The 13870-nt window shown below is 45.2% G+C and overlaps 1 protein-coding gene across 10 annotated transcripts in view; it reads right to left on the reverse strand.

The window, feature by feature from the left end:
* Positions 1-13870, reverse strand: part of Nedd4l (NEDD4 like E3 ubiquitin protein ligase) — a 322257-nt gene that overhangs the window by 19859 nt on the left and 288528 nt on the right. For all 10 annotated transcript variants that reach the window (XM_052201459.1, XM_052201451.1, XM_052201449.1 and 7 more), the window contains 4 exons: positions 13363-13417; positions 8299-8357; positions 2294-2359; positions 620-849 (listed from right to left, as the gene is read on the reverse strand). In XM_052201459.1, the coding sequence (XP_052057419.1) occupies positions 620-849; positions 2294-2359; positions 8299-8357; positions 13363-13417 (410 nt within the window). The remainder of the gene's footprint in view (positions 1-619; positions 850-2293; positions 2360-8298; positions 8358-13362; positions 13418-13870) is intronic.

Genomic DNA, 13870 nt, shown 5'->3' on the forward strand with positions numbered 1-13870 from the left:
CTTTTGCCAAGATCAACTATTCTATTAGGAGTTCAAGATCGGTCTCAAGCATTCTCAGCCTGGAGACAACAGGAGCCAAGTGTATGCTGAGAAAACAATTCAAACTGCCTCAGTTCCCTTGCTGGGCAATGATGAGACCCCCCCCCCCCCCATGTAAGGCAAAGCCTGCTTCCTCTACTATGGGTTCAGGGCCTTTGTATCCCAAGCATGGGTCTTCAAAATCCTCATGACTTGCCTTTTAAGTAGTGTGACTTCAGAAATGACTCTTATTCATATGCACCTGAATTCTGGCACTAATAAATCGTTCTCTTATATGAGAATGGCACTATAGTGAAAACTGCCTTGCTCCCACTGTAATTACCTAATATAATTCCAGTTTCAGTTCTATGAGTCAAACTGACAAGAGAAGAATCAGTTTCAGGTGTTCACAGTATACAGTACTTCGCCATGTTGGATCAGAGCTAGTTTTTAGACTTGTTAGCACAGGGTGGTAGAGTAGAGAGAGACTGCTATCTCAACTGGACGAGTTGCTTGTCTTTTAATTTTGTATTAAAATCCTTAAGAAAACTGTACCGGCTGCAGGGAGGGGCACACACTGCAAATGTCTTCATGCACTTACGTGGCAGAGTACTCGAAGAGACCATAGTAGGGGTTAAACATCTCTTTGGAAAGTAGAAAGAACCATTCTCTGGCCACGCCCCCATAGTCCAGGCCTTTCTCTGATTCAAACTCAATCCACAGCCTAGCCTTTAGGACGTCAGGCCTTTTAACAGACATGATCCTCCGATAGGACTCTTCAAATATGTTGTTTCTGTGAAGTTTCATTTCAAACCTGTTTGGAATATCAGCCTAGATGGAAGATGAAAAGACAAGTTCATGATCATATGGTACACCGCGCGCGCGCACACACACACACACACACACACACACACACACACACCCCTTAGAGGAAAATAGCCAAAGGGCAGTGACAACTGGTTCCCCTGAGGGTCTCCCTTTTACAGGTTTGTCCGCTCAGAGGGAGAACCTCCCTGTGCCAAGATGGGACACAAAGAAGCAGCCATTCAGAGCTGCTCAGGCCGAATCACGCAGATCTCTTCAGGAGAACATCTGCGGAGCCCAGAAACTCATCCTTACCACTATGTAGACATGGGCACTTCCCCTCACCCAGGCAGGCTGGAACCAGTCTTACCTCTCTTGGGAACAGCAGCTGGGAGATACAAGGCAAGTGGCCTGCAAGCTCAAGGTGCTGTCATGAGGAGTGGGACCCAACATCCTACTAAGTTTGGGCAAAACATCCATGAACCCAAAGTTGACTGAATGTAACCCCAGCCCTTGTGTGAGGTGTGCAAACAGCCTTCAGGAAGGAAGGATGAGGACCAGGCTAGCCTTGCCCTACATGGACAATAGCCATGGAGCTGCTCGTCACTGGAGGTCACAAGGAAAGCTCACAAAGAAACACTACTGTATGTGCTAGTGTGAGCTTCTAGGACAAAAAGTCTCCAGTTATGAATGAAGAACTTGAGTCACGACCATGGGAGAGACAGTGGATTCTGAGGGAGAGCAGAAGTGGCCAGCACTTCTTTACCACAGGACAAAGCTCAGAACTAGAAAGTCAATGGGGAGGGAGCAGAGAGAGGGGGGCAGCCTCAGGCAAGGGGAGAGCTATACTGGGGCTCATACTCTCCTTGGTCAGAGGCATCAAGTTTCTGAGCAAAATGAGAGCAAAACTAAGACCCCTATCTGAGGTAACAAACACCTAAGGTTGGGGGTGGGGAGGCATTGCAATAGTGAGCGCAGTATCAACTCCACACTGTCTGTATTAACCTTCAAGGGTCTCTTGGTTATAAAATTTAGCGGTAGTGATGATGGTGAAGGTGATGATAATCACACTTGGGCTCAACACTACCAAGTAATATAATTATACATTGTAAACGCCATGTTAAAATATGTATGTTAGCTATATAGCTAAAATCATATATAAAGAGATGTAATTCAATGTGACCTCCCCAGACTTCTTGACTTTGGTCTTGAATTGTTTTTTTATTCCATAAGAATCATATAATTGTTTAATATAGCACATAAGAAATTGCCCTTCAGGTGATTTGATAACGTAATACCGAGCTAGTCTTCACTATCATTTCTGAAAATTCAGATCACAGATCTGGGTGGGGTCAAAGGGCATTGAAAACGGAAGTGTAACACACACACACACACACATGTCAAAAGCATGCTGTTCTCAGTGAGGTAATGGGTGACAGAAACAGAGCTTTTGGAAGGCTTGACTACTCACAGGTTTCTTTAATTTCTTCCTAAAGTAGTCGTATTTCTGCTTAAATTCTCTGGAGTACGGAACAGCCTACAAGAGAAATCCAGACACAGATAATGTAAGCATATGCCTGAAATTTTATGTGTAGCGAGCCAATGTTGGCAAAGTTTCATGGATCGCAAACCTTAAATACTCATATTCTGTATTTTCTACAGAAAACTGGCATAATGTCTGCACAGGAAGGGACCGAGTCTCAGATGTGGTGAGATCTAATCAGCACAACAGCAGTCGTGTAGCCAAGGAAACTCTTAGGATCACACCGCCAAACTAGATACCTGTTCTGTATGAATTTTGCCAGAGTGTGAGTCAGGGTAACAGCCAGAGATACATACATACAAAGGATCTTTTATATGTATATCACTTCTCCCTTCTGGAGTTGAGTGTCATTGGATATGGCACTTAACATACAACCCCAAGTGATATATACTGGTCATTTAAAAAGTCTTCATGTGAAGCCATACATATTACTCATACTACTCAGGAGGAGGCAGAGGCAGGACAATAGTGAGTTCAAGACCGTCCTGGACTATATATCAAGCTGCTGTCTGAAAACATCAAGCAATGGGGGTGTGACTCGGTGGCAGAGTATGCTTATGATGTTCAAGGCCCTGGGTTCCATCCTTAGCAACACAAAACTAACAGCAACAGCACATCACAAACAAACTTGTGGAGAAATACCATCAGCAGAAAGGGCAGTAGACTGATAACCTCTTTCAAGGAGTGGGGAGTCTGAGTAAATGGGTACTTTTGAAAAGAGTCAGGCTGAGGAGTCACAGTCCTGGTCGGCTTAGCCTCCTTGAAAGAGGTTATCAGTCTACTGCCCTTTCTGCTGATGGTATTTCTCCACAAATTTGTTTGTGATGTGTTGTTGCTGTTAGTTTTGTGTTGCTGGGGATGGAACCCAGGGCCTTGAACATCTTAAGCATACTCTGCCACCTGAGTAATTTCCTAAATCACCTTGGCGTATGTTGGCCCAGGGATTGTCTTGGTTGTCTGTTTTTATAGAGGTCGTAGCTCACCGAGGGCAGCACTGTTCCCAGGGAAGGTGATTCTGGGTTGTATGGGAAACTCTGGCTAAGCGCGAGCCTGTGTGAGCCAGAAAGCAGATCCCTCACGGTTGGAAACACTGCCTAAGGAACAGCAGGCGGGCTTGCCCTCACCTTCCTCCCTTGATGGACTGTAACCTGAACTGTAAGTTCCTCCAGGTGGCTCTGGGTCACCATCTATCCCAGTAAAAGAAATGAAACTAGAACACGTATGCAAGAATTCTTTTAAACTTGAACACCTTCTCTGTGGAAAAAAAAAAAATGGCCCACTGGGGTGGCTTCAGGGTCTCAGTCAGATATAACTCTTGAAAAGTTTTGATATCCTATCTAGGTGACATCTGAGAGGCTAAGGCAAAGGATCAGGAATTTGAGACCAGCCTGGACCACATGATAAGACCCTGACTCAGTAGTAAACAACACATTGAAAGTTCTTGCATGTTCTTGTAAGTATGTGGCAAAGTAATATTTGGATGTGGCTATTTAAGTCACCTTTATACGCTGTATTATGAAGTAACTTGGAGTCCAACCACCACCTGCCTGGAGGTGACTGTAAAGGTCTGTGAGTCTCTTACAAACCAAAGTGGACTGATCTTGTATACAATGCAACGGTTGTATCAGCAACTGCCTCAGTCAGAGTAACTCACTGCCTTTTAGCAAACTTATGAACTTAGCCTTGGTGTGTGCACCCAGCCCTCAGCACGGCATCCCCAGACTCCAGTGTCTTTCGTCATGCTGGTCCTGCCCACAAAGAGACAGAGTGAAGAGCAAAACCTCTGCCTTTGCTTTCTGTTTTAAGGCAAGATCACACAAAGAGCTGACTGCCCTCCCACGCCATCAAAATCCTATTCTTTATAGAAAAGTTCATGCTATTTGTTTTGAATACAAGAGCAATGACATCATTCTATTCATATACGATGCTTAAGAACATTCTAAAGACAATTCACACAGCCTACAGTCTTCCTTCCTTCTGCAGGCCTGTCTTCACGTGTGTTTGTGCTGAGCCTGAGAGCTGGCCACTCTTCCCACACATGTCAGACAGAGTTATATCTGAGGAAGTCATGTATGATTCCCAACACTTGCTAGTACACAGGCAGCCACCAGTACAAGAACAAGAACAGGGGGATCCTAACATGAACTAAGATGACATCAGCACGTCTCTGTTCTGTCAACACTATATTACCTCTCAAACATTTTCTAACATGAACTAAGGTGACGTCATCACGGTCTCTGTTCTATCGATCGGCACTACATTCTGTCACAAACATTTCCTCACATCTGGATGTGCTGGCCTTCTCGTTCTGGTGGCTTGCTCACCTATCAGCAAGTATTCTCAAGGCTTTCTCTGCCTGGCACTTTAAGTGCTTAAAACAAAACAAAACAAAACAAAACGAAACGAAACGAAACGAAACAAAACAAAACAAAAAACCCAAAAAAGTACAACATAAAACAAAGTCCTTTTCCAGTTCCCTCCTGGAGCTCATGGTGGTGGAAGGCCACAGGGAGTAGAAAAGTACGTAATTAGAAAGGCAAGCCAGGGAATCAGCCTAGATATCCTGCAACAGAGGAATGATGAAATGTATGCATGCATGCACGCAAATGTCAGAATGAAAACCACTACTTTGTACAATTAATACAAAAAAGAATAGATAGGGGTAGGAGTTCAGAAGAGGAAGGCTGACGGAGTTTGGGGGGGGGGCGCTTATTTTGTGGGAGCCTAGGGAAGGCAGCTCTGAGGTACCTCTGAGCAGAAACTAGAGAGATGGATGAAACAGATGGGGAGCAGTGGCCATCACACCCCAAGGAGAAAAAGCATCTGGATGACACTGTCAGCCAGATTAACTGTGACTGAGATCAGGGGGTGGAGTGGGGGGAGGCAGGGGAACCACTCACCCCGCCCCCCACTTTCTCATGCCGGCTGGCTTAGACACACTCTATCAGCAGCTCACTCCGTTATGTGTCCTCGTCACTGAAAACCTTTTCCTCATTTATGTAAGAGGGGTCTGACTTGGAACACTGCCTCCCCTATCATATGGAGACTCCATTTAAATTCTCTCGTGTATGTATTTTCGGAAGCCTCCACAGTAGTAGGTTTCCATATAGCTTCTCAAAGACTCTTTACTCTCTTCCCACACGCCCCCCCACTCCCCATGCCCTGCTCTTCCTCCCCTCCCCCCTCAATCCTATTCTAGTTTTCCCTTTATCTCTCCCCTTCCTTGTGGGATCTTTCCTTCCCTGCTCCCTTCCTGGGTTTCTAACCTCTATGGTTATTTCGATTGAACACACACTGGAAGTTTAAAAGCTAAGACCTAAGATGCCATTGGCTCTGGGGTCTGGATCACCTCAGGATGAATGGCTCTAGCTCCATTCATCTACTTGCGAATTCTTATTTTTTCCTTAACAGCTGTATAATATTCCACTGGGTAAATGGACCACATTTTCACTATTCATTCATCAGGTGATGATATCCTGGTGGCTCCAATGTCTGGCTGCTATGAACAGAACAGCAACAAACATGGATGGGCAACTGTCTCTGTAGTAAGAGGTAGAGTCCTTTGGATACATGCCCAAGAGTAATAGAGGTGGATCTGGAGGTAGATCGGTTCTCAGCTTCCTGAAGGACCCCCACACTGATTTCATAGCAACTGTACGTTGGCAGCAGTGGAGGAATGCTCCCCTTTTCCCCACAGCCTCACCAACATGAGCTGTCACGTATCTTACTGATCTTGGCCATCCTGACTAGGATAAGATGAAACCTAAACGTAGTTTTAATTTGCTTTTCCCTCATAGCTAAAGATGTCAAATATTCAAGTGTTTCTCAGCCATTTGTGCTTCATCTTCTGAAACTGCTTAGTTCTGTACCCTATTTTTAAACTGAGTTATTTGTTTTTAGACCAAGTAAAACCTCCAGTGCTAGAAATGGGTTTTATCTGTTAAGTCATTGTCGGAAGGGGGCAGAAGTAAGCTGTAACAGAGTCCTAGGCTTAGAGCTGAACAGGGTATAGGACAGCTAAGTTCAGGAGGCCCAGGGACCTACCTACAAGGAACCTCATGTAACCATCATATCCAGGGATGTAAGTGGAGACATTCTAAAGGAAACAGATTGGAACACATTCACTCTCCATTCAAGTGGGTCTTAGATACAGAGTTACCGTAGATACAGTCACTGTAATCAGGTAGCATAAATCCAGGGCCAAGAAGTGACTGTAAATGTAACCAGGACTTTAAAAAGCTGGGGGGGGGGAGAATGCATGTATACATGTGTACACATGCATACACATAAAAGCACATATTAATAGACACATGTTCCACAGTCACCCAGACAATACACACTTGTTTTGAAAATAAAGACATTAATAAGTAGGAGACCGAGTACCCCTAGAACCAGGGAGAACACAGTACTCAGAAAGGGTGTTCAGTACGTATTTTTATATTGTTAAAATATAAAATAATCTAAAAGGCAGTATAGAAGAAGTAAGAAGACAAAGCAAAATGTATAAGACCCCCAAAGGACTCTGAGCAACTAAACACACTCACTTCATAGGCACAATGGATTTGTAAAACATTTACAAATACCTTGAGAAATAATGAACTAGAAGAATCAGGTAACAACTGAAAGTGAATCAAGGAGGGAGGGAGGAGAGTCCTAAGCCATGAGAGCAAAGAGAGGGATTCAAAGGCAGGGTGGGAACAGGTGGCGAGGGTTTGCCAGAACAGAGGACAGAGAGAACACTCCCCCTCCCCATGGATGATCCTGTGTCCAAGATGACATCCACCTGGGGAAATCCAGGGGAGATCTGCAATCCGACATGCCACCGTGAGCTCACGGAACAGCAACGATAATGAGAAAATTAAAAAAATCATGAGAGAGAGAGAGAGAGAGAGAGAGAGAGAGAGAGAGAGAGAGAGAGAGAGAGATATTTTCCCTCCAAGAAGTGGCAATCATGTTGGCAGCAAGTTTTTAATCACCAGTGTGGAGGCCAGAGGGTGTGGGAGAACATCTTGAAAAACCAGAAGGAAAAGTAACAGAATTATGTAATAGGCAGAGCTGAGCATTTCACGGGAAAGGCCAAAGACTGCCTCTCAGCATCCTTAGCTCACCACGCAGTACTGCACTACTTGCTGATGAGTATGTCTCTAGCAAGAGAGGACTTAGGGCCTTCCCTCTGCCCAGGACTGCAGAGTGCTGCAGTATCTCAGGGGCTCATGGCCCTGAGTCAGGTAGACACGTTCTAACCAGCATGCATGCATGCGTGAGTGGCCCTCGAGCTGAGTTGGTGAATCAGCAGCATCCATAGGCAAGCCACAGCTTCCCAACCTCTTCTCCACAGGGTTTTAAAGGCAGAAGAGACGCAGGTTGATTAGCACGCATTTCTTACCATTGACCTAACAAACGCCAGCATCCTATAAGTGCAGGGCTTGGTCTTACAGCCTATAAACAGGAAGGGAGGAATGCTTTTCTCTCTTAAGGGGCCTGCACCCACACTTGGGTACAGGGTATGCCTTTCTTTTTTTCTGAGTGCTTCTCTTTCTCCTAATTCTTGTGGTTAAGCCTGTATTAAAATATCTTTAACAACAATGCTGTTTAAAAAAAAAAAGGAGACAATCCTTATAATCTGTTTAAACCATCTTTTTTTAAAGGACCAGGAAGCAAACATTTCAGTCTGCTACTGTTACCAACACCATTTTCTCCTCCTTTCTAATCTCAGTCCCATGTGAAGGCCCCACACAGCCAGACCCCATCTGGAAAACTCACTGAAGAGCTGGGGTGAATCTTAAACTATTCAGTTTCACCAGTCTCTGGACATCACAGTAGCAACACACAAGAAGTGTGTGTAATAACACAATCACAAAGCAATATAAAGGGGAGGAACATGATAACACAATCACAAGTTATATAAAGGGGAGGAACACGAAAATACTGACCGGACCAGTTATGGCTGGGTTCTGTAGTCTTGGATCTTCCCACTGGGTGATTTTGCTATCTAAAAACATTAAAAACATCAGTGCATCAGTTCTAATCCCTTCGGTATATACAGGGTATTTAGGAAAAAACGTTTCCCTTTCTAAAGCCCCTTTGGGTTGATCCCAGGGAGAATTTAGTATTTTGGGGTTAGAAGGTAACCCTGCTATTGCATGTCAAACATATATATGATTAGTTAAAGAAATAATAACAAAAACACACAACAAAAGTAAAACTGTATCTTTGCGGTTTGGGGTAAGCGACCAGGTAAATGTGCAGTCATAAATCCCTCTACTCGAAAAGGATTTGTAAGTTGATCTCGATTTTCCAAAGGCATAGGCTTAGTTCCCGAGGAAGTTAACACACATTCACATTTCTTTCTCATTTCAAATACTTCTTAAAGTTTCCTTATGATGCTGAAAAACTGCTTTCAAGTAGATATTTCTACTTGAGAAAGCAAGAAATAATCCACCCTTGTGCCCCTAGCACGCATAATCAAAGCAGCAAAGGTAATTGGGCACAAAAAGAGAATTAGGCATAGCTGAGTGAGATTTCAGAGAAAGGGTTCCCTGGCAGTCTGGCCGGGCAGCTCCCTTTCTTCCAAAAGGTGAACAAAAGCGCTCAGGTCATGCGGAGTTTCACCTGCACATGATTAAAAATGCTGCAGAGGGGCCTCAGGCGGAGGTGCATCTGGGGCACTCAGATGAAAAAGGTATGGAGATGGCAGACTGGGGTACAACAGGCTACTTCTAAGTTTAAAAGAGCAGAGTATGGGGTGTGGGGTGTTTCTCTGAAAACTCACCCTGCTCAGTCTTAGCCTGCTAGTGTGCTGACGGTAACTAACAGATTCAACTTTAACAAGCACCTTAATATTTTAAACTCTGATGTAATGAACTTTCATGAAAACAGAGTCATTGTTAAAAATGCTCTAGGCCGATTATGATTAAGGCAGAGGCTGACATATGTGCAAAAAAGCCACAGTGAAGCCCATCATTCTGTGTAAGGAAGATACACTCATGATACCCCCCCCCCCAAGACTGCACACCTACTGTGTGCTAATTTCATTTTTTTTTTTTGATTTTTTTTTTTTTTTTTTCGAGACAGGGTTCCTCTGTGTAGCCCTGGCTGTCCTGGAACTCACTTGTAGACCAGGCTGGGTTCGAACTCAGAAATCCGCCTGCCTCTGCCTCCCAGAGTGCTGGGATTACAGGCGAGCGCCCCCACCGTCAGGCGCTAATTTCATTTTACTTTGACAGTTAGAGTATATGAATGTGAAGCTCCACTGGATACGGGTGGTATTTAAAATAAATAAATACAATTTAAATACGGGTGGTATTTTAGGTTGTTTAATTTCTAAAAAGAGAAAGACTTTGGACATTCAAAAGCTGCTACTGAGATGAAAAAATTAGAAAACAAAATAAAATACAGGTCACAGAATACAGCAGGACACAGCCAGATAGAACTGTGCCTTTGTTTGATGGATGTTTGTCATCAAAATAGACCAACCTCTCCCAGCACAGGAGGACTTTCAAATCTTCTGACTAGAACTGAATATCAGACTCCATCCCTGACACCTGCACTGGGTTCCCTTAGCTTCCTGAGCAGGTGATCACCAACACCCAATGGCCCTGTAACCTGACACCCCAGTCAGCAGCCCAAGGCTTCCCGCTGATTTGATTGAAATGAGATTAGAGGGGCAAGCCTCCGGGTGTGTCTGTGAGGGCTTTTCCAGAGAGGATTAACTAAGGGGGTGAGGGAAAGACCTGTCTGAATGTGGGCAGCCCTAGCCTACAAGCTGGGTGCTAGGATGGATTTAAAGGAGAAAACTGAGAAGGGCCATCAGTCTTGACATTCTGTCACTCGCTTCCTGCCTGTTAGCCTCTGCCAAATTTGTCTACCTTGATGATGGTTCAGACTCAATGGAGCAAAGGACTGGATAGACCTCTGAAACTGTGAGTGAAATGAACTCTTTTCCCTTTAAACTGCCTGGGCCAGGTATCTGTCAAACCACAGAAGTCCCACTAACAAAAGCAGTGCCACACTGCACTGACTACCAAGATGAGAACCTGCCCAGGGCCTTGCCTGTCCTCGGTGATTATCCAATTGCCATTACTTCTGTTCTTGCTGGGTGGGGCATACATCTGTGTCCTGGACTGTGAGTTCACGCTCTAGACCTCCAGGGCCATAGCCCTACTAGCCTCTATTCAAAATTTCCTCCGTAGGTCTGCCCCAATTTTATTCACATCTGACCACTGTCCTTCGCTTGGGGATAGACCTCTGAAGCTCCTACTGTTTGCAGACGGAATCTGAGTCCTCATCCTATCAGATGCCTGTCGGCTTGGCCTGTGTGCCATGCCAGCCAGCCTCCTTTGTATACCAGGCAGGCAGAACAGGACTGCATTCCTTTGAGGCTGGCCTGGCACCACGAGTCACGCTCCTGTAAATGTCTATACACATACAAACAAATCCGTGACCAAGGCTTTAGGGTTTTTGAGGGGCAGAGCCCAGGGGTCAGTTCTCACTGCCAGTGTGGAATGGCTGGCCCTATCTGGTTTGTTCTAAACTCAATTCCCACCATGCCCTTTAGAGTGAATCCCACTCAAAATCTGTCCAGAAGAGAACACCCCTCTCACCCCCCAGCCCCTCACATAGAGCCACTAGCAAGCTGAGCACTCAAATTTCAGGTTCACCTTCTAACACAATGCTTAAGACACCTCCTGGCACTCTCTACCAGACATGGGCCCTAGAGAACAGGGCTTGTAAGGTATCAATCCCACCACTCCTCTCCACTGCTGACCATGCCCCAGCATCTAACAGGAGTGTCCTGGGTTGTCTTTGTAATGAGGGAAGAAGCTAATAGTGAAAACAAAGTCCTTCCCAAAGTCTGAGTGCTTAGACCCACACACGTGTTCTGGGGCTACAGAACGAATCTGCCATGCAGTATCATCCACGCGTGGATGAGCGGGGGACAGTTAGCCAGAGTTTCCAGAAAGAACATCAGGATCTAAACATGCTCTTTTTACCTCGGAGATATTACATTTCAAATCAAGCAACAAGATAGGAAGTAGAGTAGCTAGCCAGCCAGGTTAGCTACTGCTCGCAGATTAGGTAACTGGGCAGGGTGCAGGAACATACTCGCGCACTGGGATTTCTCTTCTAACGTTTGAGATACCACTGGCCAATGGCTCAACTTCTGGGCACATCTGGTCTGTGAGAAAAACATTTTCCCCAAGAGCGCTAGAGATTTTATTCTAGCTCTTTCTCTAACACTTTACCCAGAAGGAGCATGTCAGTAATCATCTATCAGATGAGTCAAGGTGTCCAAACCAGACTTCTGAAAGTCTGCCTCTCAGGTCAACCGCTGTCATTGTAGGAAATCCCTCCAGTGCCCTGCTCCTGGCCCATGGGCACAGCGGTGGCAAAGGGAGACCGTGGATCTTGCCAGGTAACTGTCAGGAACATTTTACTCAGAAGGTGAGAAAACTTCTAAATCTTCTCCACCAGGTGATTAGAGCTGTCCGGGGGGGGGGGGGGGGGGGGGGGGAGTACCCACTGACCTGAGAAAACCCTTGAAAACACGGGGCTTTTGAACTTTACACACTGGATTTTGAGGGAAAAGGCAGAAGAATGGTTTCCAGGCCTGTATCCCTTTATAGCAGACCACAGGGCTAAGCTTGGTAAATTATGTTTTTAGTGGCATTAAGAGTGTAACCTCTCCCCCATTTTAGAAAGTTCTCAGAATTTAGAATAAATAGTATGATGGGGGGATAATTCATGTATGTACCTAGAAAGTGGTCACGCTGACAACTGTCTGCTCACAGGACCGTGTTGGAAAAGTGCACAACTCAGGGTTTTTTCTAATCAAAGACAAAACCAAAGCTTACATATCCTGAAATAACCTGTTTTAACTCTAAGGGTGGCCATGCCCCCTAAATATTCTTTTTGGGTAGGCTTTCTCATTGACTTCAAACCCAGTAACCCTCATGTCTGAAGGCAAGAGTATCATAGGACCCCTATTAACACTGGGAGGAAGTCCCTCCTCCCCTCGGATAGCCACTGGTCTGTGTATGGGCGTGTCCCGGGGGACAGGACTCTCAGCAAAAGGCTCCTCAATACACTGGGCTCACTTCCTGCTTTTGAACTAAAGAAAAACAACCAGATCCTACCAACTGCCCACGGATTTGAACTTTATCAGAAGCTTTTTTATGTTTTCCCCCCTTCTTCAGAAAGTTTTAGGGCTACATGAATATAAATTTTATGAAAAACAAACCACCTAAAGACAAAAACAAAACAAAACAAACAAACAAAGAAAACCACCCCCCTCCCCAAACCAAACGAAACCAACCCAAAACTTCCCTCAACCCTCCAATACCAACTCCCTGGCTAAAAGCAAACATTATTAGTTTAACTTGTAGCTAAAACGAGAAACCGCACATCTATGCACGGGTGCTAAAGCAAACGTCTTCAGCAAATATACTCAGGTTTCAAGAAAACAGCTGCGTATATCATTAGTGCGCTGGGTTCAGGGACACATGCCACGACAGAAAATAAGTTCAGAACCAGCACCTCTGAAGTCAGTGCTCCGAAAGCAGCCACCGTGGAAGACACTGCTCGGGTGGATTTGGGTTTTTTTTCTTTCTTAAAAAAAAAAACAAAAAAACAAAAAAACCCTAAATCATTACTTCTAATCTTATTTTCTATTTTCAGAGTGTATTTATTAAAAAGCGCAAATATCAAGGGACTGTCAAAACAAAAATAAAAAAAATTATTTTTTAATCATAAAAGAAGTTAATAGGTCACAAGATAAGCTGGGGGAAGCTTGAGTGGCTATTTTGAAGCGACCTTGGGGTGAAGGCACAGTACCGTGTAAGGGCACTGACTCTCTGGTGTCATTCTCTCCACATAACACCTGGCTGCCTGGACAGGGAGGTAAAATGACAAAGCTTCACCATCACATTTTTGTCTCCCCCTCCCCCACCCCATCCTGTACCCCTGTCACACCTGTGAGCACAGCAGTGGCTACTTACTATGGTCGATGTAAAACGTGCGGCCATCCAAGTGGACCCTTTCTTCCCAGCCAGGCTAGCATCCAGGACAAGGAGATGGAAGAACACAAGCATCAGTTAGCAGTTCCCAAATCCACACGAAAACTCCAGGACCCTTCTCTGCTAGAAACACCTCAGCACTGAGAATACTCCAAACAATGCTAACCCAGGGCCACAGCTAACGAGGAGGCACAACTAACCAGGAGGCACAACTAATGAGGAGGCATGCAGGACCAAGAGTCTCACAAGCTTCCACAGCAGGAAGCACCCGCATGCTGCTCCACAGGAGCCTCGGGAAACTGCCAGAGTTCAGTGTGAGCGCTGGAGAGCCGGCCCAGGTCAAAAGCACGCGACCTGACCTGATGTTGCTGCAGAGGACCTGGGCCTGTTTCCCAGTACCCACAATGTCTCAAAACCATTTGTAATTCCAGTTCCAGTGGACCTGATGCCTTCTTCTGACTTGTGGGCACCAGGCACACACATAGTGTAT

The sequence above is a fragment of the Apodemus sylvaticus genome, chromosome 13 (genome assembly GCF_947179515.1).
Source record: "Apodemus sylvaticus chromosome 13, mApoSyl1.1, whole genome shotgun sequence".
Lineage (NCBI taxonomy): Eukaryota > Metazoa > Chordata > Mammalia > Rodentia > Muridae > Apodemus > Apodemus sylvaticus.